This window comes from Oncorhynchus gorbuscha, linkage group LG09 (genome assembly GCF_021184085.1).
Source record: "Oncorhynchus gorbuscha isolate QuinsamMale2020 ecotype Even-year linkage group LG09, OgorEven_v1.0, whole genome shotgun sequence".
In the NCBI taxonomy this organism is placed as follows: domain Eukaryota; kingdom Metazoa; phylum Chordata; class Actinopteri; order Salmoniformes; family Salmonidae; genus Oncorhynchus; species Oncorhynchus gorbuscha.
Window position 1 is genome coordinate 64,134,065 of NC_060181.1, and position 27,936 is coordinate 64,162,000.

The 27,936-nt window shown below is 42.6% G+C and overlaps 2 protein-coding genes across 5 annotated transcripts in view; both read left to right on the forward strand.

The window, feature by feature from the left end:
- The first annotated feature begins 460 nt into the window (after positions 1 to 460).
- On the forward strand, positions 461 to 15,050 carry LOC124042908 (enhancer of polycomb homolog 2-like). Of its 4 annotated transcripts, none has more exons than XM_046361043.1 (14): positions 461 to 879; positions 3,875 to 4,034; positions 5,275 to 5,420; positions 5,601 to 5,807; positions 6,731 to 6,879; positions 9,296 to 9,425; positions 9,669 to 9,887; positions 10,006 to 10,089; positions 11,184 to 11,332; positions 11,495 to 11,817; positions 12,494 to 12,615; positions 12,813 to 12,963; positions 13,216 to 13,513; positions 13,698 to 15,050. In XM_046361043.1, exons 1-14 carry the CDS (start codon positions 727 to 729, stop codon positions 13,726 to 13,728), a joined length of 2,322 nt encoding a protein of 773 aa, XP_046216999.1. In that variant the 5' UTR covers positions 461 to 726; the 3' UTR covers positions 13,729 to 15,050. The 4 variants fall into 4 exon arrangements, with proteins under 4 accessions (XP_046216999.1, XP_046217000.1, XP_046216998.1 ...); XM_046361044.1 differs by having other exon boundaries at positions 13,729 to 15,050; XM_046361042.1 differs by having other exon boundaries at positions 13,745 to 15,050.
- A 2,128-nt stretch (positions 15,051 to 17,178) lies between these two features.
- kif5c (kinesin family member 5C) overlaps positions 17,179 to 27,936 on the forward strand; it is a 40,440-nt gene continuing 29,682 nt past the window's right edge. Inside the window, exons 1-3 of the mRNA XM_046363105.1 lie at positions 17,179 to 17,776; positions 25,362 to 25,449; positions 25,563 to 25,636. Coding sequence (XP_046219061.1) covers positions 17,651 to 17,776; positions 25,362 to 25,449; positions 25,563 to 25,636 — 288 coding nt within the window. The 5' untranslated portion in view covers positions 17,179 to 17,650. The remainder of the gene's footprint in view (positions 17,777 to 25,361; positions 25,450 to 25,562; positions 25,637 to 27,936) is intronic.

Genomic DNA, 27,936 nt, shown 5'->3' on the forward strand with positions numbered 1-27,936 from the left:
CTAACTTCAACCCACCTACCCTAAATCAACATTTCCAAACACATCTGTATTTTATATTGCCAGTTTAAGTGTGAAAGACACAATCATATTAGATTTTGTATCAAAAGGATATGTTCTACACACTTAGGTGATCTGTCAATTCTTCGAGAACTACCCTCTAACATTTGAAATGATTGGCAACATTTTTATTGAGCTTAAACCAGCTCATTCATACTGGGTTCAACTCTTGCAAAAGACATGGGAACCTGAAATTGGCCTACTTGAAGTGTACTAGTGTTTGGTGTAAGTGAACAATCCACACAATTTTATGTTGTACGTGTTTTTCAATACAACTTAAAAGTAATAATTTACTCTACTAGGCAAATATAAAAGTGTGGAGTTTAATGACTTTTTCATGCATGTTGTATGAGATGCGCGCGCAACATCCAGGGCCCATGTTTTTCAGATGTCTCGCGCTGGCTGTCGGGATTGCTCAGGCGCTGTGGACATGTCCGCCATGTTTTTCATGGCACTGGGAGTGGATCACCCGAGAAAAATAGCTTCTAAATCCAGTTAAACTCGACCAGAAATGGCTTTTCGCATTTGATTTCGACCGAATGGTTACCAATGAATCCTACTATTGTGAAATCAACCGAGTCCCTTGTGGATTTATACCGATTTTCTTAGCGAATTCTGGCGGGATACATGTTTCCTTCGCGTTCTATGTGAGTGCGATAGGGGCAAACAATGAGTAAACTATCGTTCCGAGCGCGAGCGCTAGACGCCGCCAAACCTCTCCCCATATACCGCAACAAAGACCTTCCAGACCTAAATGACTGCGTTTCGATCAACCGGGCTGTGCCGCAGATGCCTACGGGGATGGAAAAAGAAGAAGAATCGGTAAGAAAACGTTTTAAATATAAAAAGCTTTAAATGATTTAATGTGCACAGTAGTGCGATTGTATTCTTGATGTATTTACGCAACATTTTGTACGTATGTTTGTTTATTTATGCTGAGGTCCCGTCATTTCACGCTCGTTGCGTAGCAAATCGTAGTCTTTACGCCATGCATACTCTCATAGCGTAAATGTCTAGGTTTGCTTATGATTGGTAGTGCTTTTTTCGACTACGTACATTTTATTGGTGACTTGCGCAATGTTGCGATTGATAACAAACGTACGTGCGATGTAGTAACAAACTAAGCAAACTTGCGGTCAATGCTTTCTCATCCAACCTTTTTATAAACTCCGCAAAAAAAAGAAACGTCCTCTCACTGCCAACTGCGTTTATTTTCAGCAAACTTAACATGTGTAAATATTTGTATGAACATAAGATTCAACAACTGAGACATACACTGAACAAATTCCACAGATATGTGACTAACATAAATGGAATAATGTGTCCCTGAACAAAGGGGAGGGGGTCAAAATCAAAAGTAACAGTCAGTATCTGGTGTGGCCACCAGCTGCATTAAGTACTGCAGTGCATCTCCACCTCGTGGACTGCACCAGATTTTCAAGTTCTTACATTTCACATTACATTTACATGCTGTGAGATGTTACCCCACTCCTCCACCAAGGCACCTGTAAGTTCCCAGACATTTCTGGGGGGAATTGCCCTCACCCTCTGATCCAACAGGTCCCAGACGTGCTCAATGGGATTGAGATCCAGGCTCTTTGTCTTGCAGGAAATGACGCACAGAACGATCAGTATGGCTTTGTCATGCTGGAGGGTCATGTCAGGATGAGCCTACGGGAAGGGTACCACATGAGGTAGGAGGATGTCTTCCCTGTAACGCTCAGTCCGATGATGCTGTGACACACCTCCCCAGACCATGACGGACCCTCCAAATCGATCCCGCTCCAGAGTACAGGCCTCAGTGTAACGCTCATTCCTTTGACGATAGTCGCAAGTCCAACCATCACCACTGGTGAGACAAAACCGCACTTTGGTGAGGACCTGCCTTACAACAGGCCTACGAGCCCTTAGTCCCGCCTCTCAGCCTATTGCGAACAGTCTTTGTACTGATGGAGGAATTGAGCGTTCCTGGTATAACTCGGGCAGTTGTTCTTACCATCCTGTACCTGTCCCCCAGGTGGGATGTTCGGGAGTACCGATCCTGTGCAGGTCTTGTTACACGTGGTCTGCCACTGCGAGGATGATCAACTGTCCGTCCTGTCTCCCTGTAGTGCTGTCTTAGGCATCTCACAGTATGGACATCGTAATTTATTGCCCTGGTCACATCTGCAGTCCTCATGCCGCCTTGCAGCATGCCTAAGTCCATGCAGCATGCCTAAGTCCATGCAGCATGCCTAAGTCCATGCAGCATGCCTAAGTCCATGCAGCATGCCTAAGTCCATGCAGCATGCCTAAGTCCATGCAGCATGCCTAAGTCCATGCAGCATGCCTAAGTCCATGCAGCATGCCTAAGTCCATGCAGCATGCCTAAGTCCATGCAGATGAGCAGGGACCCTGGGCATCTTTCTTTTGGTGTTTTTCAGAGTCTGTAGAAAGGCCTCTTCGGTGTCCTAAGTTTTCAGTTAAAACCAAATTCTTATTTACAATGATGACCTACGCTGGCCAAACCCGGACAGCGCTGGCCCAATTGTGCGCTGCCCTATGGGACTCCCAATCACGGTCGGATGTGATGCAGCCTGGATTTGAACCAGGTACTGGTTGCACTGAGATGCAGTGTCTCAGATCACCGGGCCACTCGGGAGCCCCAGTGCCTACCGTCTGTAAGCTGTTAGTGTCTTAACAACCGTTCCATAGGTGTATGTTCATTAATTGTTTATGGTTCATTGAACAAGCATGGGAAACAGTGTTCGAACCCTTTACAATGAAGATCTGTAAAGTTATTTTGGATTTTTATGAATTATCTTTGAAAGACAGTGTCCTGAAAAAGGGTTGATATTTCTGAATTAGTAGTTAACTAGCTTACCAAATATAGTCCCTAGCTAGTTAATTTAGGGGTCAATGAGACTCTTTTCACTAAGAAAGTAATGTTAGCTAACGTACTACTACTAAGCAAGAGATGTGTGGGTGACAGATAGGAAGCCAAGGCGCCCATAAATGAACCATGGCACATTTGTAGACTAATGTAGCTAGCTACTTCTCTTTGATCTGTATTATTGTTATATCGGTGCAGATTTAGTATTGCCTGCAATTAGTCCAACAGCACTAAAATGAGCCCTACACCTTTCAAGTTGTTGCAGGAAGTTTCATCACCATACCGCTGCAAGCCGCTGTTGGTTTGCCTGTGCAGCCTATGAACCCATTCCATACAGGGTGTTATTTGCTGACGGGTGTTATTTGCTGACTGTACAGCATATGAAAGGCATCCTTGCAAACATGGTAGTTTTTGATTGAAGATTAGATGTTAGTAGTGGCCAATTCCAGGGTAACAGAATGCTACTGTGACTCAGATCTTTCATTTTAAAATGTATGCCAAAAGCCAATAATTGCAAAATTAAACAAACTGTGCAACTCACCAAAAACACTACTTTTAAAAATGTCCACAACATTTAACAAAAAAACAAACATTTTACTTAAAGAACAGTGGAGATTCAAAGATTGGTAACAGAATGACAGCATAATCATTCTGTTAACAAACTTTGGATCTGCATTGGTTTTTGTTGGACATACGTTTTAAAGTTAAATCACATTCTCAGCATCATTATGTTACCATGTAATAGTCCTAGGTTTTTACTATTAAGTAAACACAGGATCAAGCTTTCTACTCACTCTTCCTTCTACCTCTTCTCTCCCTTACTCCCTCTCTCAATGTCTCCTTCCCTCTTCCTCTCGCCCTCTAATGCACTGTCTGTCTCTCTCTTTTTGTCTGTATTGTGCCAGTATAGGTTTTCTAAACATGTCAATCTTTCTTCTCCCTCAGGAGCACCATCTCCAGAGGGCCATCTCTGCTCAGTCGGTTTTCAGGGAAAAGAAGGAGAACATGGTCATCCCGGTGCCGGAGGCGGAGAGCAACATCACTTACTACGACCGTCTCTATAAAGGAGAGCTCAGGATCCCCAAACAGCTCTTCCACATCCAGCGTGAGTAGCATTTTCTTGGCAGCAGCTTCTGTAGGCTGCTTATAGGTTCTCCTAGGAAACACTAATCAACCCTTTAGTTCCTATCCTGTCACAACTCCTCCCTGGCTTTTTAATTCATTGTCATCTCAAATAACACTGTATTCAAAGTGCCTACTATTATATTCTAACTATAGAATTAGAATAGTAAGTCAAATCACAATTGCAACATTTGGTTAAAATAAGTCCATATATACATAAGGTATTTGTAATACAAATACAAGTATTCAGCCATGAGGTTGAAGGAATTGTTCTTAGAGCTCCGAGACAGGGTTGTCGAGCCACAAATCTGGGGAAAGGTACCAAAAAATGTCTGCAGCATTGAAGTTCGCCAAGAAAACAGTTTGGAGGCAGTTTGGAACCACCAAGACTAACTAGTGCTGGCCGCCCTGAATCGGGGAAGAAGGGCCTTGGTCAGGGCGGTGACTAAAAACTCGATGGTCACTCTCACAGAGCTGTGGAGATGGGAGACTGTTCCAGAAGGACGACCATCTCTGCAGCACTTCACCAATCAGGCCTTTATGGTAGAGTGGCCAGACGGAAGCCACTCCTCAGTAAAAGGCACCCGACAGCCCGCTTGGAGTTTACCAAAAGTACTCTTAAACCATGAGAAACAAGATTCTCTAGTCTGATGAAACCAATATTTAACTATTTAACTATTAACTATTTAACTATTAACTATCCCAAGTGTCACACCTGGAGGAAACCTGGTATCGCACCTAGGCAATACCATCCCTATGGTGAAGCGTGGTGTTGGCAGTATCATGCCTGGGAGACTAGTCAGGTTTGAGGGAAAGATTAACTAACTGAGCAAAGTACAGAGAGTTCTTTGAATACTTAAGTAAATGTGATATTTAAGTTTATTAAAAAAATTAACTGTTTTTGCTTTGTAATTATGGGGTGTTGTGCATAAATGCATCTAATTTAGAATAAAGCTGTAATGTAGCAAAATGAAGGGGCCTGAATACTTTAAATGGCTAAAATTGGGTTGTTTGAAGTGTGATTTTTTTGGGGGGCCCACCAAGCCCAAAAGTTTGAGCCCCCTGTTATAGAGCAATTGATGTAAGTTGTTAACAAATCACTTTCACAAGATGAAATCTGTCCTCAGCCAACCAGCTGTAATCAATTAGAGGCCCTACACTAATGAATTTGCACCAAGAAGACCTTTTTTCTGACCTAATCTCATCCTCTCTTCCTCTCATAGCCCTGGGTCTGGATAATGAGCAGCCAGACTATGACATGGACTCAGAGGATGAGACTCTCCTCAACAGGCTCAACCGCAAGATGGAAATCAAACCCATACAGTTTGAGACCATGGTAGACAGGTTGGAGAAAGCCAGCACAAACCAGGTAACATAACACCTTCCATCTAGACCAGCAGCAGTTATCAAGAGAGCTTCTCTGTGCTAATAGAATATTTACCGTTTTAATGCCAGAGGGCCTGGATGTAATGTTGCTTTAAGAGGCTTTGCTCTGGAAAATAATCACAGGAACACTGTAATAAACTAAACTTCCATCTCTTGCTCACAGCTGGTCACTATCACAGAAGCCAAACTGCTACTGAACGAGGATGACTACCTCCTGAAGTCAGTGTACGACTACTGGGTGAGGAAGAGGAAGAACTGCCAAGGCCCGTCGCTCATCCCCCTCATCAAGCAGGAGAAGAGAGACGGCTCCACCAACAACGACGCCTATGTGGCCTTCAGACGGCGCACAGAGAAGATGCAGACCAGGAAGGTGAGAAAGGAGAATCACATCGTTTCAGTATTGGGCAATAATTATCTATTCTTTCAAGGTTTGAAGCCTTGCACAATTTAATTTATCATTGTGTTGCAAGTAATTTTTTCATGTTAGTCCTGTTTACATTTTACTTATTTAGCAGATGCTCTTATCCAGAGTGACTTGCAGGCGCAATTAGGGTTAAGTGTCTTGCTCAGGGGCATAACGACAGATTTTCACCTAGTCGGCTCGGGGATTCGATTCAGTGACCTTTTGGTTACTGGCCCAATAAGCTTAACTGCTATACGCCCCATTGATGTGCTCTCCAGGAATTTTTTTGAATATCTCTATACCCTAACTCAGTCAGGACCTCTGCAGACCTACTAACCTGCAGGCATTTTGTGTACCATGCATGCAATTTGAGGTCAAAGTACACCGGTACAAAAAAACTTCCTGCTAATGATGTGATAATAGTCAGTTCACCAATGACAACAAAACATGTTGAATGAATAGTAGTCAGACCTGATGGATGAGGTCAGGGATGGAGATCTGAAACCAGCTCATATAGGCCTTCCGTTCAGTTTCATATTCCAGATAGCCTAAAGTAAGCTAGACAACTGCATTGCATCCTGTAATTTTTCATTCAGGCCAGTTTACTTTTCCAGCAGACTCATTACCCCCAAATTTCACCTAGAAAGTGTGTAGTGTTTATTTTTTTTATTTTACCTTTATTTAACTAGGCAAGTCAGTTAAGAACAAATTCTTATTTTCAATGACGGCCTAGAAACAGTGGGTTAACTGCCTGTTCGGGGGCAGAACAACAGATTTGTGTGTGCCGGTGGTACTCTTAAATTCTTTACGGTTGGCAAGTCTGCCTCTGTGTCGGCTTGATGATCCTGAGGGTTTGAATAGTTGTTTGACCATGTCTCTCTCTTGTTCAGAACCGTAAGAATGACGAGGCGTCCTATGAAAAGATGCTGAAGCTCCGGAGGGAGTTCAGCCGCACGGTCACCATCCTGGAGATGATAAAGAGGAGGGAGAAGAGCAAGAGAGAGCTGCTGCACCTCACACTGGAGGTGGTGGAGAAAAGGTGAGCCTTAAAAGCATTGGGGGGGAGGGTTAGAGGGATGGTAGTCAGTATGTGTGTTAGATTGTTTGCCTTGTTTCTTGTGTGTGTGTGATTGTAGCCAGTGCCTTATTAGTGTTATATGGTGTAACCCAGCAGGGCTTCCTGTGTCAGAGCAGACTAGAGGTCATGCCGCGTGATATAATTTATTTATTTTAGCAAGGCAAGTCAGTTAAGAACAAATTCTTATTTACAATGCCGGCGTACCCCGGCCAAATCCTAACCCGGACGACGCTGGGCCAATTGTGGGAACTCCCTGTGGGAACTCCCAATCACGGCCGTTTGTGATACAGCCTGGAATTTAACCAGGGTTAGGTTTTGTAATGACGACTATAGCACTGAGATGCAGTGCCACTCAGGAGCCCTATATTGCAGTATTCATTTAGTTTCTAACACTGTAACAGACTTCTTCTAGTCCTGGTGATAAAAGAGAACAGCTTGTCCTTACATGTTGTTGATGAGTACTGTCAGTCAATATGAATGATGGACAAATTACTGCAAATTGCTGCCTTTTTTCCCTCCCTTCTGTCTTTTTTACCCTGTACAGTGGCTTGTGAAAGTATTCACCCCCTTGGCATTTTTCCTATTTTGTTGCCTTACAACCTGGAATAAAAAATAAACATTTGGGGGGGGGGTGTTGTATCATTTGATTTACACAACATGCCTACTACCACTTTGAAGATGAAAAATATTTTTTGTTAATCAAACAAGAAATAAGACAAACTGAACTTGAGCGTGCGTAACTATTCCCCCCCCCGAAGTCAATACTTTGTAGAGACACCTTTTGCATCAATTACAGCTGCAAGTCTCTTGGGGTGCATCTCTAAAAGCTTGGCACATCTAGGCCATTCCAACACTATTTAAATGTTTCCCCTTAAACCATTCAAGTGTTGCTTTAGCAGTATGCTTAAGGTTATTGTCCTGCTGGAAGCTGAACCTCCATCCCAATCTCAAATCTCTGTAAGACTGAAACAGTTTTCCCCTCAAGAATTTCCCCATCCATCATTCCTTCAATTCTGACCAGTTTCCCAATCCCTGACAATGAAAAACATCCCCACAGCATGATGCTGCCACCACCATACTTAATATATAATAATATATAAATAATATATGCCATTTAGCAGACGCTTTTATCCAAAGCGACTTACAGTCATGTGTGCATACATTCTACGTATGGGTGGTCCCGGGAATTGAACCCACTACCCTGGCGTTACAAGCGCCATGCTCTACCAACTGAGCTACAGAAGGACCACTTAAACGTGGGGATGATATTCTTGGGGTGATGAGGTGTTGGGTTCATACCAGAAATAGTGTTTACCTTGATGGCCAAAAAGCTCAATTTTTGTCTCATCTGACCGGAGTACCTTCTTCCATATGTTTGGGGAGTCTCCCACATGCCTTTTGGCGAACACCAAACATTTTTGCTTATTTTTTTTCTGGACACTCTTTCGTGAAGCCCAGCTCTGTGGAGGGTATAGCTTAAGGTGGTCCTATGGACAGATACTCCACTCCCTGCTCTGGAGCTTTGCAGCTCCTTCAGGTTTATCTTTGGTCGCTTTGTTGCCTCTTAATTCCCTCATTGCCTGGTCTGTGATTTTTGGTGGGCGGCCCTCTCTTGGCAGGTTTGTAGTGCAATATTCTTTCAATTTTTTAATATTGGATTTAATGTTTCCTGTGGGATGTTTTTTTTATAACCCAACCCTGATCTTTACTTCTCCACAACTTTGTCCCTGACCTGTTTGGGGAGCTCCTTGGTCTACATGGTGGTTGCTTGGTGGTGCCCCTTGCTTGGTGGTGCCCCTTGCTTGGTGGTGCCCCTTGCTTGGTGGTGCCCCTTGCTTGGTGGTGCCCCTTGCTTGGTGGTGCCCCTTGCTTGGTGGTGCCCCTTGCTTGGTGGTGCCCCTTGCTTGGTGGTGCCCCTTGCTTGGTGGTGCCCCTTGCTTGGTGGTGCCCCTTGCTTGGTGGTGCCCCTTGCTTGGTGGTGCCCCTTGCTTGGTGGGTGCCCCTTGCTTGGTGGTGTTGCAGACTCTGGGGCCTTTCAGAACAGGTGTATATATATTGAGATCATGTGACAGATCCTGTGACACTTAGATTGCATTACTAATTATGTGACTTCTGAAGGTAATTGGTTGCATGGGGCTTCATAGCAAAGGGGGTGAATACATACTCACGCACCACATTTCCTTTTTTTTTTTTTTTTTTAACAATTTATTTTATTTCACTTCACCAATTTAAACTTTTGTGTATTACATGAAATTCAAATATCAATCTATTTAAATTCCACGTTGTAATGCAACAAAATAGGAAAAACGCCAAGGGCGATGAATACTTGCAAGGCACTGAATGAATGTGTTCCTATTATTTGTCTGTTTCCATGTAGATATCAGATGGGTGACTTTACGGGTGAAGTCCTCAGTGAGGTGACGGCCCCTCTGGCTGAGAAGCCCGTCTACACTGCTCCAATCACTCTAACGAACGGGAACCGCCATAACCATAAAGCTGAGATCAAGGTAATATAGGGGCTTATATCAACCATAACTTTACCTCTACTTTTACCTGATGTTTTTACGTTTGACATTGAAGCAGTTCAGAAGAGGGGATGATGCAGGATGCACCGGCAGCACACTGATTACGTTTAAAGTACTTGAATACAGCAATGACCTCTTTTCACTCTGAACATTTTACCATGAATAAATCTGGTCTCTGGCTCTTGACACTTCACAACTTCTAATTCCATGATCTTTCTCTTTCAGACGCACAAGTCCGGTAGTCTCCAGCACCATGGGCACCACCACGTCTCGGTGAAGGACGAGGATCCCTTTGACTTTGTCAGACCAAAGAAGAAGTACGCCAGGCGGGACCCCCTGTGCCGCCCTGGCAGGCCCACCAAGCGCCAGCACATCGTTAACAAGGCTGATATTAAACAGTATGACTTCCACAGCTCTGGAGAGGAGGAGGAGGACTACCCACTGGTCAGTACCTCTGAGAACAGGGTCCTGATGACAGTTTCATGGTGAAGTTCATACATCGTCTTAATTGGTTTGTGAGCAAGTATGTATTTTGAAGTCTTGTTTTTTTTGTCTCTTTCAGTCTCCACCATCAGAACCAGATGAGGAGAATGATCCAGATGGTGCATTTGCCTTCAGAAGGAAAGCAGGCTGTCATTACCTTGCTGTGAGTCTCACTGCAATCAGAAAGAATTGCAATTAAAATATATTCTCTCACATTCAGTTCCGATTCCACACATCATTACAGGGGGGCATTTGCTTCCAGAAAGCTGCATTTTCAAAACGTAGACATGACAAAAAATCTGCATCTTAAACAATTTAGTTTGTGTTTTATACCAATTCACCTGCGTTTTATATTGAAAGTGTGTCCGAATCTCCCTAATAGTTTGACATACTTAAACTGCATACTATGTGCTCATCGCCGCATTCTATTTAGCATGTACCGTTGAGTCGAAAGTATGCTGTATGCCACGGCCGCAACGCAGAAACGACTCCTGGCTGGCTGAGTAGGTGGTGAGGGGCCTGTATGCGGGGTGGTTTTTCCAACTTCAACAGACATGCATCACATTAACCAGCCTGATAATAGCTCATTTCCAATTAGATTTTCTTTAAACTCTGAATAGAATAAGAATGGAATTATAGGCCTATTTAGGTTGGTTACAGGCAGACTCGGCCTATACCCTGGCCCATATAACCAGGTAGGCTAGTTGAGAACAAGTTCTCATTTATAACTGCGACCTGGCCAAGATACAGCAAAGCAGTGCGACACAAACAACTCACTTACGTATGGAATGAACAAACATGCTGTCAATAACACGATAGAAAAAGTCTATATAAAAAAGGACTGACGACGGAACCAAATGATCGGTTTCTATTTCAACGTATTTATTAGTGAAACCAAAGTTCTGTAACATGTATACATTACATCAAATAGCCTAATACATACAAACTTTTCAAATGTTCAAATCAAAAGGCTTACTTGAGAAGTGCAACTGAAGCACTAAGTGATTCCTTTTGCATTTGTGATTTGGAGCAAACCTTGACTGTATCTGAGCAGAATTTACAATAAGAAGCATTTTAGCATTTCTTTTCTACATGAAAATGCAAAATCCTGTGTTAACGCGAACCCTGTTATTGGATTGTGGTAATATTGTGGTATTGGGTCTAGTCTGTTGGTAAGATGGTATTTGGACCGGTCTGTATGATACTGTGCTATAGGTAGCCCAAATGAGTAACCGTTTCCTCTGCCTGTCTTTACAGCCCATTGTGGACCAGAGCTCTGGCCTTCTGTGGGATCACCCTGAGCTAGCAGGGCTGGATGCCCTGCGGCACCGTCACTCCCTTACTGCCCTCTCTGTACCCAAACGCTGTGTGGGACTGGCACGCAGGAGGGTGGGGCGAGGTGGCAGGTAACCAACTCCTCTTATCATCCACCTATCTATCTCCTTTTTGGTTAGGTATTCTGTTGTTTTATTAAGGGCCATTGATACGTGTTAACTCGCATTGTGATTTCTCTGAATGAAATCTGATTGAATTGTCACTAAGATTCCACAAATTCCCCCTCTCCTCAGGATCCTTTTGGATCGGGCTTCATCAGACCTGGACATCGCATTAAAGCAGCTGGACTCAGCCGTCGCCACATCCTCCCCCTTCACCAGGCCTTGTGCTCCAGACCTTACTGATCCCTGGCCTTCCTCACAGAACCACAGAACTATGCCTGGCTCTGCCTCGTCACTGGCAGACATCGTGAGCAACATCCAGGCTCTGAGGTGGCGCTGTTTCAGACCTAGGCCCACCCAGGGTGATGGCAGTGGTGACACGAGGACGGGCAGATCTTCCATGGATACCATGTTGTCTGGAGGGCTGTTGGTTCGCTCCAAGAGAAGTGGCAAAGGTAAGCTCCTCCTCAACCCCACCCCATGGTGATTCTAAAGTCCACCCCTCTGTTTCTATGTCACAACGGCCTCTGCATTTATCTGTTGGAACCAAGCCAGTCCCAAACATAATTTAACTGTATAGGCCTAGTTTCCATGTTGGCTGTATTTTTTTATTGTGCTGCTTGTGGAACACATTTGGTTCTCCATTGAAAATAGGCAGGTCAGATGGGGTTTGTTTGTATTTGGTGTTTTTTTTTTCTCGTCAGCCCCCTGGTTGCAGCCTGTCATCTCGTTTCTCAACAGTAACTGTTCTTAGGACTGTCAGAAAGTGTTGATTCATAACTCCCAGTCAGACATGATTTGTGCAGGGAAGTGGAAAGGCTGCCACTGAACCGTAGACTGTTAGGGGGGGGTTGCACTTCAAGGAACTTCCAGTCAATCAGTTGTGGCCTTCACTCACTCCTTGCTGCATTTTCTGCCACTAGGACCCCTAGTGTTAGGGAGTGGTAACCCAGGCAGTCTTTATCTCCTCGCCATATTTTCCTCCCTTCAAAGGTTACTACAGTTCTCCATCTGCTCATCTTCCCTCCCTCTTTGCTGTGTACTTTCCCCCTCTCTTTCTCTGTCACTCTCTATCTCTCTCTGTGTCTGTGTCTGTCTGATGGTCTTGTCCCTATTCTCCTGTACTGACAGGAGGCATCACAGAGGAGCAGTACCAGGTCCATCAGCAGGCTCTGGCCCAGATGCAGAAACAGCAGCTGAAAGCTGCTCCTCCCCAGCAGCATTCCTCACTGTCAGAGCGACAAAACACACAAGTACACACAGTCTTTCACCTCTTCAAAGATAACTGTATATACACAGAATTCCTAATGACTTCAGTCCAGTAGGTGGGGCAGAAAACATTGTCATATCCATTTATATGTTGGTAGGTTTCAAACAGCTCAGTGTATGTATGTTTTGATGTATTTTATGGCAGTGTTAGACTCTAAAGACTACTAATATTGTGTTGTAGACTTCTGGCTCCACTGATTGCATCATATCGAAGACTCTGGACTCGGCTAGTGCCCATTTTGCGGCATCAGCTGTCATCAGTGCATCAGGCCAGGTCAACAATGAGAACAAATCACACAATACCAGCGTCAATGGGGTCATCCAGACTTCGGGTGAGCTTTGGATGAACATGTTGTCTAGATTAGAATGTCATACATTTTAAATCTATGAACTTTTCTCTGATATTCTATTGTAGTTGGGTACCATAGTGGAGGCAAATATTGGAGGAATTAAAAAATACTTATTGTTTCTGATCGGGGGATGCTAAATGACCATCCCACCTCATTAATTTACATGTAAGGTATGTGCTTATTCAGGTAATAGGCCTACTCAGGTTTGACGGTGTCATATCACCTCTCCTGCAGGGACCTCCAGACCTCTTCACTCCACCAGCACATCCCAGAGCGGCACAGGGTTGGACAGGTCAGGTCTTACCTCCTCCAGCGGAGGCCCTCTGCTACCTGCCCACTCCACCTCCTCCCCGCCTCAGTCTCTGCCCAACCACCGAGGCCACGGCAGTGCTGTCTCCCCTGCCCATCACCACCACAGCGCCAGACCCTCTGCCCCCTCGCCGTCTGCCTTAAAGCTGGCCACCGTGGCTGCCAGCAGCCTGGACCGTGTGGCCATGGTGACCCCCGCCTCTGCCATCGGCAGCATGGCCAGGTAAGCCCAGAATACATTTCAGTTGTATGTATTTTAGTATGTCCATAACTTCTGCCTCATCAACACACCAGAATATATATCCGTATGTTCATTACTTCTGACCTGTCCAGCAATTACTAGATTCTTAATTTCTTGTTTTTATTGTATTTAGAATGGCTGATATTCGTTTGTTTTCATTTTCCAGGCATATGTATCTGAATAATGAATTACTATAGTTATTCATTTTTGTAGGGATACTCACGAACCTGAGAGACATACTTTGAACGGCATATCAGAGACCACAGTACCAATGGAGGTGACATAACCCCCTCCCTTCCTCCTCCCTCATCGCCATTCTGCTCAGACCGGTGAATGTGACAAACAGAACGCAAGCTCCAGCCCCAGCCACCAGAGGGCACGCGTATACAAGGACCTATACAGAATCGAGCATATCAAAAAAATGATAATGTGTCAATATTATAAATGTACATTTTGTAAATTGGGAATATCACTACCTTGTAAGATAGTATATTTGTATCATTAGTATGTTTTCTTTTTTTCTGTTACGTGAATTCTAGTAAATTTGACATCATGCTTTTGCACTTGAAAAATGCAAACAATATATAGTACATGTAAAAATGCAAAAAACGTTTGTTGGGATCATGAGCATGAACCACGGATCCTGTATCACTCATTTTACCACTATTTATTTTGCAATGTTTACATTTTTGTATCTCTACAGACGAAACAAATCAGCAAAATATGGACATCGGTCTTGCTAGTATATTTGGTTCTTGTGCTTTTTTTCTAAAGATGGGAAATGAGCCTGATTTTGATTTGGTTTCACAAATTGAAAAGTTATGGTCTTTTGTAAGTAGATTAGCAGTGGCATTTTTTCCCCCTTCAGACAAGTATTTTCTGTTACTTTGTCAGTTGTAACAGGAATTGATTGTCTTTTTAATTTTTTATTCTGTTTTCTTTTCCTTTTTCATTCAATGCCGAATTTTCCAAAACAATGAAGAAATCTTAAAAATGAGCCATTCTCCATACAAACCTATTTATTTACATTTAAATCCAAATGACAAATAAATGCATCCTAAAATCAATCTGCAGATGTAAAGCAAGAATTTTTTATAATATATTTGCCTTTTTTAAACGGGTAGGGAGTTTAAGCCAATGAACAGTACACAGGAATATTACCATTCTATCTGTTATGTATTGCGCTGTATAATCTTGCACATTACTTGGTAACTCTTTGAACGACTACCCCTTTGGATTAGGGGGTGCACATCAATATTTTGGGGTATTTTTTTTCTTCTTTGGTCAAGGGGCAAGTAACATGTTGAAACGTTGTCTGATGGTCAGTGATTGACCTCCCCTGTAGATTATATAGTTGATGTAGTGATGTCCTGTAGAGATATTAGAAACATGTTTAGATAATTAGTAATGCCTAGTGTTCATGCACTATTTCTTCAGACATACATTTTTCCCTGTTACTTGTTCTTGGAGTGTTTCAGAAAGAAATGCTGGGAAATAAATATATCTATACATATCAGTATAACAACTCTCTTTCCTTTGGTTTACGCCATTTCTTCACCACTCTTCTTTTACAGTGAGTTACAGTACCAGTCAAAAGTTGAGACACACCTACACAGTCCAGGGTTTTTCATTATTTTTTACTATTTTCTACATTGTATAATAATAAAGACATCAAAACTATGAAATAGCACATGGAATCACGTAGTAACCAAAAAAGTGTTAAACAAATGAAAATATATTTTATATTTGAGATTCTTCAAAGTAGCCACCCTATGCTTTGATGACAGCTTTGCACGCTCTTAGCATTTTCTCAACCAGCTTCATGTGGTAGTTACCTGGAATGCGTTTCTATTGACAGGTGTGCCATGTTAAGTTGATTTGTGGATTTCTTTCCTTAATGCTTTTGAGCCAATCAGTTGTTGTGACAAGTAGGGGTGGTATACAGAAGATAGCCCTATTTGGTAAAATACCAAATCCATATTATGGGTAAGAACAGCTCAAATAAGCAAAGATAAATTACAGTCCATCATGACTTTAAGACATGAAGGTCAAGTGCAGACCCAGAGTTACCTCTGCTGTAGAGGATAAGTTCATTCGAGTTACTAGCCTCAGAAATTGCAGCCCAAATAAATGCTTCATAGAGTTTGAGTACCAGACAGATATCAAAATCAACTGCTCAGAGGAGACTGTGTGAATCAGGCATTCATGGTTGAATTGCTGCAAAGAAACCACTAAAGGACACCAATAATAAGAGACTTGCTTGGGCCAAGAAACACAAGCAATGGACATTAGACTGGTGGGAATCTTTCCTTTGGTCTGATGAGTCCAAATTTGGACCACTGTGTCTTTGTGAGACGCAGAGTAGGTGAACGGATCATCTCTGCATGTGTGGTTCCCACCATGAAGCATGAACGATTTGGTGTGGGGCTGCTTCGCTGGTGACACTGGGATTTATTTTGAATTCACGGCACACTTAACCAGCATGGCTACCACAGCATTCTGCAGTGTTACGCCATCCCATCTGGTTTGTGCTAAGCGGGACTATCATTGGTTTTTCAACAGGACAATGACTCAAAACCACCTCCAGGCTGTGTAAGGGCTATTTGACCAAGGAGAGTGATGGAGTGCTGCATCAGATGACTTGGCCTCCACAATTACCTGACCTCAACCCAATTGAGATGGTTTGGGATGAGTTGGGACTGCAGGGTGAAGGAAAAGCAGCCAACAAGTGCTCAGCATATTTGGGTAATCCTTCATGACTGTTGGAAAAGCATTCTTCATGAATCTGGTTGAGAGAATGTCAAGAGTGCAAAGCTGTCATCAAGGCAAAGGGTGGTTACTTTGAAGAATCTCACATATAAAATATATTTGGATTTGTTTCACACTTTTTTTGGTCACTACATGATTTCATATGTGTAATTTCATAGTTTTGATGTATTCACTATTCTACAATGTAGAAAATAGTTTTAAAAATAAAGAAAACCCTTGAATGAGTAGCTGTGTCCAAATTTTGACTGGTACTGTATGTATTTAGCCTTGATTTAGGTTTTGTGGCTCTGGAAAGTTATTGTATGCTACACCTGTTGCTGGGGTTTAGTCTTCAGAATCCTATAAACCTAGTAGTTATCCTTCACTGCAATCTGTACATCTGTCGTTCTGCCCCTGAGCAAGGCAGTTAACCAACTGTTCCCAGGGCGCCGAAGACGTGGATGTCGACTGTGGCAGCCTCCCGCACCTCTCTGATTCAAAGAGGTTAGGTTAAATGCGGAAGACACATTTCAGTTGAACAACTGACTAGGTATCCCCCCTTTCCCCTAAAATGTATTCCAATCGAGGTCAGGAGTGAGGTTGTAGTATAGGCTAAAACAAGCTTTTCGGCGCTAGAGTCCTCTCTATGGGACACCAGACGGCCGGCCCATCATTCACAGCAAACCCACTAGAGGGGAACATCGAGTTGAGTGATTAGCTTCCATGGAATATTGGACCATCAATTCCATTTTACACAGAAATATATGTTCTTATGGTGATGTTTAAAAATGTAACCTACCCGTGTAACACTTATTTACAACACATGCAAAGTAAAATTATCTCTACAATCTTTTGTTTTATATCGTTTATCAATATGATTTGAATACTCCTCCCAGAATACCATAGAAGTCCCGTTCGGGCTGCAAGCCTCTTAGGCTACCGCAACATCAACATCCTCACCATCAACATCCTCACCGTGGACCAAAGTGGGATTGACAGCATTAGAGCAAGGAGCTTCAAATTGGTCGATGCTGGTCCTGATGCAAGACGCATCGGTGAATACGGGAAGTCTTTAACCAATGTTTGACCACGAAAAGGGGAACTCGCATTCAAATCGACGCTATCAAACGATAGCAGCCAGACCATTCGTCAATCTATTGTTTTCCTTTTAAGCAGGTAACGTTAAACTAGGATTCTGCCCAGCGCCAATCGTTGAATTAACAGGGATGTCGATCGAGATTGAATTTCAGCGAATGACAAAGGAAAGAAGTGCTTAATTCCATCTCAGTAAAATTGCAGTAAACTTCGCGATAGTTAGCCTAGAGAAAGTTATTTGGGTTATCTGGTTGGAAATAACCTAGTGCTGTGGACATGGCGGATGCTGCTGAGTGCGGTGTAAAAGTGATGTGCCGATTCAGGCCTTTGAATGAATCGGAAACCAACAGAGGAGACAAATACATCCCGAAATTCAAAGGCGAAGACACGGTGGTAATAACGGTGAGTAAATCTTAATAATTTCATATATATATACGCCTAATATCCATGGTGTATTCTACAAACAAAGCCATGATACAGGTGCCTAAATTCACCCAAATTCAGTCTGACAAAATAAATGTTGATGTGCAAGGTCATCATAAACATTGTTTTATACGAATGAATAAATAGGCGGTTAATGGGCATTTGTTTTGAAGAATAATGGTGGAAATGCCAAATAGAGTGACCAACATTTTGATCAATGATTCCTGTACTCTGCTATCAATGGAAACGTCTCTCCAATTTGGGTCTGGATGGATCATGATCGAGCTACAGGGGCATAATTACCCATGATGTACGCGTGGTGTCAAACTGCCAAACGAATAGATAGTAAGATAGTACGCTGTGAATGTTTATCTCGACATCATCATTAATTCAGTTTGCCTAGTGGTGGTCAATGGTCACCGAATGGACGGTAGAATTCACACCTTTCCCCCAAGGGTCTGCGAGTCTGTAGACTGTCAGTGTGTGCTGTCATCAATGGCATTACCAACCTATTACGTCATCAACGTTAAATTGAAATGAATGTAACCATCTTCGCTGTAGGTGAAAATTAACTTTCATTGAAAGTTCGTTGTATCGTATGCTTAGTCATTTCAATGTCATTACATTTCCATCCTGATGAGAAAGCAATGGTCTCATAGCTTACAGCACAACAAGAATAATTCCTTAATGTCCCTTCATCTTTTTACATACTTTTCACTTCACCCCTACCTACATGTACAAATGATCTCGACTAACCTGTACCCCCTGCCTCATTATTGTTATTTTATTGTTTTAATTTAAAATATATATGTTTTTATGTTAATTAAGGGCTTGCAAGTAAGCATTTCACGGTAAGGTCTACACCAATTGTATTTGGGGCATGTGACAAATATAATATGATTTGGGTTGATCTCAAAGGTTATTCATTTTAAGGTAGATCATAAAACAACCTCTCTGAAAGAACAAATAAAAGTCTTCTATTGTCAGTACGTGGAATCAAATGAAAACACAGGCTCATGTTTGAAATCAGAACGAGAAGTATCTCCCTCCCTCCTTTGTAGTGGCCACCCTAAATCAAGGTTTGATTCTATTGCTACTACAGCTAGAGGCTCCCAGCATGAAGCCAGTCAGAGTCTGCATGAGTGGAGCCCATTACATGGGGAACAGCCTAGTTTGTCTTAGTTTGGCCTGTCTAAACCCATAGAGACATCATCATTGACCGGACAGTAATTGGAATGGAAAACCTATGTCATCCCAGGGAGGGGAAGGCAAAAGAGGAAATGACCATCAGAAGAGAGAACTGCTGGCTGAGTGAGTTTAAGTAGCGTAAATAAGGACCTTTTTTTTACCGGTAATGGAAAAAGGGAGGGGGTTGCGAAGAAGCTGATTGAAGCATTACCTAGGACATCAGACGTGTGTGTGTCTGCTGTGTGTTTGTGCGCACGTTTAATTTCCCAGTTAGTGCTAGAATAGAGCCTGTGTTGAACTGATAGTATTGTGCTCAGGAGGATTTGTGCAGGTAGTCAGTGTGTCTCGTTTGCCGTTCTCCTAGGCTAAGCTGTGCTGTGAAATACACAAAGCCAGCATACCTATTTCCTCAGTTCTGCCACTAGCCCGCTCCTCTCCCATATGCTAGCATCATCCTAGCTGTGCCCCTCCTCCTCCTCTTCCTTAGCCTTGGGGGAATATACATGGTTCAGTGCCAGGGCAGCTTCACTGATCTCTAGCTCATCTTAGACTGAAAGATGACATCAGTAAAAGACCCATGATGTGTATTATTTGACTGGAGAAATGGATGACTAGACCTACAGTACATCCTGTTTTTGGAGGCCCAGGGATCATTGCTCACCCTGCATGCTTCTGCGAGAACAGGTGCTCAGTCGGAAGTATAGTATAGGTGCTAGGGATGGTCACTCTCAGTGAGTGTTTCACACGCCCAGAGGGTTACGATCCCCAACAGTGCAGCATCTTAACCTCAGATCTCAATGAAATATTGAAATGTTTTGCATTGGACACTTGAGATTTGGGGAAAAAAAATTGATATTTATATTGAGATATTATTTTTGACGATATATTGGATTGTTTTGACAATGTCGCAATATTCTTTTTGCGCTAGTTTGCTGTAGCTGCACCATAACGGCAATACTTTTCCTTCATAGCTTGTTCTCCGTCTTGTTTTTAAATCAGGAGCCCATTTGTTTTCAGTACTCTTATTTCCATGACTGATCAATATGTTTAGAACATCAAATCGCAATGAAATCACAGTATCGAACCGCAACACATATAGAATCGTGAGAATCGCAATACATATTGTATCGGCACCTAAGTATCGTGATGACATCGTATCGCGAGGTCCCTGGTAATTCCCAGCCCTATTACACCCCCTTATCTTAAGGCTAATATCGATCTGGGATGTTTTTTTTTCATAGGTTAGAATATCTAGCTAAATGTCCCCTCCCTGCTATTGTCCCAAGTTATTGGGTTACTCATCACAAGCGTTACGCTGGAGGATCGGATCCAGTATGAACAGTTGTTACAAACTGTGGACACAGTAGCTTAACACATGCACATATATTATAGGCCCACTGTGACTGCATTTAACTGAACTCCCTTCATTATGGACTGTTAAATAATGAATCTGTTTAGAACCCATGCAAAGCAAGGCAGGTTCCCTTTGTGCCGACACGTCCGACATTAGTGCTTGCCTTAGCCCAGGGGAAGGTGTGGGGGTATGGTTGCATAAAGCCAAACCAGACAGAGCAACATTAATGCATGGATCGTTTGTAAAGGGGGGAAGGGGAACGTGTTCGGTAACAAACACACACATTCAGGCCTACTCTTGTTCTTTCCATCTGTTACACTAAATCAGATAGAAATACATTACATATTTACTAGAAGCCTAGAGTAGATCTACATATCATGTCAAATAAAGCAATGCACCATGTATTCCTCTTATTCTTGCCCTGACATTTAGATGTATTAATTTGCAGCATCCTTTCCATTTTGTAACCTACAGTAGTCTAATTGCTTAACAGAGAGAAGCTGATGATTTCATGCACATAATTACAAAGCTTCAAACAGCCATGTACTGGTTGCGAAATGAACCGGTGCGCCTGGCACCTTCTACCAGACCCTTTTTAAAGGCACTTCAATCTTTTGTCTTTCCCATTCACCCTCTGAATGGCACACATACACAATCCGTCTCTATTGTCTCAAGGCTTAAAAATCCTTCTTTAACCTGTCTTCTCCCCTTCATCTACACTTATTGAAGTGGATTTAACAATGTGACATCAATTAGGGATCATAACTTACACATGGATTCACCCTGGTCAGTCTATGTCATGTTTTGTACACTCAGTGTTTTTCCCCGGGACATTTTGTATGCACACATGACTGTAAACCTCTAAATGGCAAATCCTCCAAATCCTCATACTCTCTGAGGCTGGGGGGGGGGCTCTGCTGTGTGTAATATATATTTTTGTGACTCTCCATTATAGCGAGGATTAAATTGCCTGTGAAATCTGTCATTGGAAAAATCACAGCAAAACACAATTTATGACTGTGTCCCTTTGATTTAGTTTGATCCTGTGCATGGTTGGTTGTCAATGTCCACATACAGTGATCTTTATCAACATGTTGCCCAGATAAGATCTGTGATGTGCTGCAATAAGGTTAACCTCTCAATCTCTGTTTCTATTGTGTGGGGTGTGGGTGAACACATGAGCATATGGGGGTGGGGCAGGACTGGCTTTGGTTGAGACATTCATGTCACCGATTTAGACAAAGCCCCACTACAGAATTCAATGGTGAAGGTGCATAAAGATGGAGGAATTCCAATATGACATCATTGTTTTTAGCACTACCAACAGAGTTCTTAAACTACGGTGCGTGACATGGTTCAATGTGCCAGCAAATCAGCACAATCTACTTTTTAGTCTTTTTAAAAAATTCCTGCTGTTGGAGCTTGAATTTGGATAATGTATACTGTGCTAATTACGATACAAAAAAAAACATTAACAGAAAGTTATGTACAATATGGCGTACTGAGCAAACGAGACATTTGTTGTAAGTACATGGGGGCCGCCATCTTTATGCACCGTCGCCATTATGCATTTTCACCTTACCCAAATTTGATTTTGTATGAGTAGTAATGGTGTTTGACACCATGCTTATTTATACAAATCAATACTACGAGCCCTTCTCAATGATGTAGATTTTTTAAAATATAATAAAAATAAAATGTGTAACACAAGGAGTAAAATACACAAGAATGGAGGTATATATAGGCAGTACCAGTGCCAGATCAATGTGCAAAGGTACACGGTAATTGAGGTAGATACAGTATGTACATGAAGGCAGGGTAAGGTGACTAGGCATCAGGAGGATGAATAATAACAAGAGTAAATTCAGAACAGAGTACCAGCAGTTTATGAGTGTAAAAGTGTGTGTGTATCTGTGTTTGCTTTGTGGCGGTATGCTTGTGTGTGTTATGTGAGTGTGTGGGTTTTGTGGGAGAGTAGTGTGTGTGTGTGTGTGTGTGAGTGAGTGTGTTTATACATGTATAGTCTTATGCGTGTGCATCGAAATCAGTGCAGAAAGTCTGGATAACCATTTAATTTACAATTTAGCAGTCATATCATGGCTATTTAGCAATCTTATGGCTTGGGGTTAGAGGTCGTCTTTCATGGACAATGCACTGCACATGCTGCTGGCTGCTCTCTCCAGCAGCACTGGTTTAAATTGACACAACTTACGACTATAGCCTCAACCTGTTTTAGACAAACATATACACTACATCACTTATTTATTCATGTGCACAACAATGATGTATTAGATTACAATGTGTAGTGTATTTATTAAGGGAATAGCGTGTTTACGGTATTAAGCAAACAAGCCCAGCCTTGTTTCAGTTCTATTGCTGGTTCTGTGTGTCTTTGTTTGGTCGAGATACAGGGCCGTGGCTGGAGCGATGCAGCTGGGTCTCTTGGGTAATTTTGTCTCCATGACGATGTATGCCGGATGTCATTAGAGATGATTGAAAGGGGAGCAGGAGGTCACAGGCTAGAATCATCGTCGCCAATTACAAACACACAGTCCAACACACCCTTTACAAAGAGAGTGTATGCATGGTCACACATGCATAAAAGTGTATCTCTTTCCTACACCTGCGCTCTCTCTCTCTCTCTCTCTCTCTCTCTCTCTCTCTCTCTCTCTCTCTCTCTCTCTCTCTCTCTCTCAAAATAAGTTAGGTACCAGTATACTCTGCTAAAGACCCTCGTCTGGTGGTCCTCCAGCATAATGATGTGCACACAGTGAGAGCATGTTCACTTAATAATGCCTGAGACCTCATGCAGTCCAAAAGAGCAAAGGCCTTGGCCTTCCTTTGGGACAGCACATCAATTATTGAGAGGTCTAACATGGCATTTAGAACACGTGTGTGTGTGTGTGTGTGTACCTGCCTGCCTGCACGTGCGTGAGTGTGTGTTTGTGTCCACACATGATTTATTGAGCTTGTGGAATAGTGTATGTGTGGTCACGTGCGTTTGTAAATCTTGCAGACTGCTGCAATACTGCTATGGGTTTTCAATTTGACTTTCAAGCTTGGCTAAAGGTATTGCTCATAAGTCATTTAGAACGCACGGAGTGTATTGAGCTGTGAGGTGAATTTATGGGAGACGTTATGATACAATTTCATTCCATATTGAAATTTCATATCGACTAACCTGTACCCCCGCACATTGACTCCGTACCCCCTGTGTATACGCGTTATTGTTCTTTTATTGTGTTACTTTTTCTTTTTCTTTCTTTCTTTATTTAGTAAATACTTTCTTAACTCTATTTCTTGAACTGCATTGTTGGTTCAGGGCTTCTAAGGAAGTGCTTCATGGTACAAGGTTGTATTTCTATTTGTTGTATTTGTATTTGTTGTATTTGTATTTGTTGTATTTGTATTTGTTGTATTTGTATTTGTTGTATTTGTATTTGTTGTATTTGCCACATGTGACAAATACCATTTGATTTGATTTGAAACGTTCTCGTAAAAAAAAAGACATTGAAATTGTTGAGAGTGGCTACCTTATCTCTTTTAAATGTTTGGTGGTTGATAACCTTCATAAAACACACAAGTAGTGCCCTACGATTGCTCAAAGGATCTTGCTGAGCAAGAGATTACGACATAGCCGGCCGCCTTCCTGTCAGCGAGAGAGAGCGAGAGAGAGAGAGAGAAGTCTACAGCACTCAACAGCAATCATGTTTCCATCCTCCTCCTCCATCCGCTGAGGGACACCTGGAGCCGGCCGACATCCAATCAGTGCAGGCCTCTCCCTGTGGGATGCAGTTCCCATGGCAACCGGGTCATCGTTGGAGCTTACCGCTGTTCGGGTTGACCCCAAGCCTGCGCTATAAAGGCCTGGAAATAACTAAATCGCTCCTCTGTCAGAAAGCCGGTCCAGAACAAAGAGAGCCAAACATAAAACAAGCCGCTTAATAGCCTCCTTGGGTTGGGCTTGAATCAAACTGGACCACACACAGATACACAGGTGGTAGTGGCAGATGATGTCATGTGTGGGGTCTTTGTTTTCACTGGACCAGGCTATCATTGTCACATTGCCCCATGTCTGTTTCATATTGAATGATTTCTTATTGTCTTTTCACCATTAATTCAGTCAGTCAGTGTGATAGGAAAATAGTGTGGTAGGAAAACAAGATGACCTCATTTAAAAATATATATGTACTGTAGCTCCATTATCTTTTCTACATACTCTATATCTTGTTACAGTCATTTAAATTTACACTCTAAATCCCAATTTCTTATTTTTTGCATATTTTTGAGTGGTGGCAAATTAGTATAGGGGAAACATTGCACAGAACCTAAATATTTCGTGCCTCCCCTCAACTTCACATTACTCTCTGATGTTGGGCAATAGCTGTACTAGAGTTTCAAGTGCGTCGTTGTATGATCTTGTTTATTTATGGTCGCAAACCATCTGTAACTACAACATGTCAAATGTATGCGCGCATGACTGTAAGTCGCTTCGGATAAAAGGGTTTTCTATTATTATTGTAAAAGTATTTGATTAACAGAAAAATGTTCAGTTGTCTCTGTCTCCAAAGTAACATAATAACGTCCAGGCCCATATTGTAAGGTTGAGACAGGTGACCTGTCCTGTATTCTTGTGACAGGAGAACTGATCCCATGTCAGGCTAGCGGTGCCACGGCTCTACCTCAGAGCAGGAGGTGACTGGTTTAGTGTGACACCTGCTAGACTGACTGACTCTGAAACAGATCTGGAGAGAACAAGGTCACCAGAGTCAAAGCACCTTGCTTGATGTAATACAGACCCAATTTGATCACCTTGTCAGATTGTCAGACCCAGCTAGCAGTCAAAAGACTTGACGAAACAGTGAGAAATGCCTGTGATGAAAAGTGTTTAACTTCCATTCAGTTTTGTTGATATGAAAATAACTCAAGGCTTTAGCTTGACACTGATTTCTCAGGGGCAAATAAAAGGTGGAATGAGATGGGGACTCTCTTGACAGTTTCCTTCCTCCTTTTTCCATGCAGGGCAAGCCTTATGTGTTTGACCGAGTCCTGCCACCCAACACAGCCCAGGAGCAGGTCTATGATGCCTGCGCCAAGCAGATCGTCAAAGGTAAACGCTGTGCCCTATACAGCCCAATTCATCTCACATCCTCACCGTCGTCATGTGAACTCAGTTTCAGACCTATTTTGAAAGAGTTAACCCCACTGTGTTTTGTTTTGCAGATGTGTTGGGTGGATACAATGGAACCATCTTTGCCTATGGCCAGACCTCATCAGGCAAGACTCACACCATGGAGGTAAGTCTGGAGGACATTTTGAGTCCTCATTGGGATTTGAATGAGAGCCAAAGAGATTCGGTCAGAGATTAGATTAAGGATAGCAGTATTGAATAATGATATACGTAATCACAGGACATGCGAAGCCACCGTGCAAGTATGGCCATTAGCAGCTAGTTTTAAGGAGCTTTACAAGACAGCACGACGGAGAGGCCCATGGAACATGAAACTGTATAAAGAGGAGACAGAGGTGCAGTCTAGAAGCAGGGTGAACCTTTGGCCTCACTGCCTGCATCATCTGTAGAGGGTCTAGGGACCCATTGACTGAGCAGGGATTGACTGGAGTTTAAGCCATTTCCCTCAGTCATAATCCTAACATGGGAGAGAGTCGCACAAACATGATTTTTTACAGGCGGATCGGAATTGTGCAGTGGTTTCTACTGAGGCGGCATGACACTTGAGATTTCACTGACAAACACATTTGAAGCTGTATCTGTCAAACACGTTTGTTTCATTAAAGGGAGGTGCCAGTCAGGCAGCATTCAAACACACACACACACACACACACACACACACACACACACACACACACACACACACACACACACACACACACACACACACACACACACACACACACACACACACACACACACACACACACACACACACACACACACACAAATAAATATTTTCAGTAAAAAATCTTCTTCAAGCTTGTGAGAAATGTAATTCCTAATTCTCCTCAGATGGGAACATTCACCAACAGTCCCTCCCTGCTGCTGCGTCTTCCTTCCTGGCATACCTTTATTTAGCCCGACTGTCTATGCCAGACGGCATGCCAAAATAGCAGCGAGGTGCTTCTCTGCCACAGTTCACACGATGTGCCTCCATGCGATTTACACATACAGTATAGCCTCCTATTCAGCTGCAGCCGTTCCCCTGGTAACAGCCCAGAGATTCTTCAGCAAGCTTGAGGATGAAATGGAGAAACATTTATACCATCCACAGGTTTCCTTAGCAGGTGATGGAAGGGTGGGGAAAGCGATGGAGGCAACGTGATTAGCTTCCATGAAAGCTCTGCCAGCCTGACCAGAATGTAAAACTATCCCTGTTTTGTGTTTCATCTAAAACGCTATTATACATCTCCCCATACCTGGAATCAAATTACAGTATGAAGGACGTAGCAGCCCAATCCACAGATGGTGAATACAATACAAGGAACCGACGGGAGAGAGGGACTCTAATCAGGGGATCGGGAACAGAAGACTAAATGATGATTAGGATGAGGCGAAGGACAAACGGTAATAGTCCATTGCAGAGTAAATTATTGCAGAGACAATAACATTTTTAAATTGCAATTTGGCTGTTTAAGGAAGGGTCAGACTGAATTAAATGGGGATTGGGATGGAGATGAGAGGACTACATTTTTGAAGGGATACAGGCTGGCCGAGGAGTCTGTAATGAAACCCCCTTGAGGTCCCATGTATATTTCATTTTAATATGTGGACATAGGCCTTATGTAGACTAAGGGTGTTTTCACACTCGGTCCCTTTTAGACAATTGTTTTTAACTCATCTTTTGAGGTGGCCTGAGTTCGTCTTGCTTGAATTCCTCTGTCCAGTTCCCTTTTTTTTAGGTTAATGTGAACACAAAGCTCCCCAGGCTCACTTGTCATAAATCCCGCACCACACACTAGAACACTGCAACACCGTTTCCTCTGCCGTGAACCCTCACATTGGTGCCACAAAAGAGAGAAGATGATGATGTGCAGGTTCGCAGAAAACAATGTGTGCTGTTTCTGGATATTTAATTATCGATTTTCAAGGATGCCAAAATATGTGTTGAGTTTTTAGGTCAGATAATTGTTTTGCAATATGTGGTATATAAAGAGCCGTTTATTCTCTTGTGGGATTTGAATAGTGGGAGAAGAAAACAATACATTTGGTGAGAATCACAGCATAGGGTACAAAATCAATTCTAGTTCTTAAAGGAACAGTAGCCTAGATTGGATGTATTATAGCATTATTTAGTCTGTAGTTATTCTTCTACTACTTATTCTGTTACCAATAATATTTACATGTTGATAGTATCTTCTGGTGGCAATTATTATGTTTAATCTTTTAACTCAATGCAATCTATTAGCTCCCAAACTGTAAGGTACTTTATAAATAGGTAATAAGATGTTCTGATGGAATGGGTTGTCCTGCACTTTGTAAAAACACAGAATGCATTGATTGAATTTCACCAGAATAGGTGAAGTGAACTGGCAAAAGAGTTGAGTCCTCATTCAAAGGCAAAGGCAGTGTGAATACAAACCG

Excerpts from the sequence above, each read along its gene's own strand:
- LOC124042908 (XM_046361042.1), top strand. The coding sequence starts at position 727 with ATGAGTAAACTATCGTTCCGAGCGCGAGCGCTAGACGCCGCCAAACCT. Across the intron at positions 12,616-12,812 it reads CAGAGCGACAAAACACACAA|ACTTCTGGCTCCACTGATTG; the intron begins GTACACACAGTC and ends ATTGTGTTGTAG. Across the intron at positions 13,514-13,744 it reads GCCATCGGCAGCATGGCCAG|GGATACTCACGAACCTGAGA; the intron begins GTAAGCCCAGAA and ends TCATTTTTGTAG.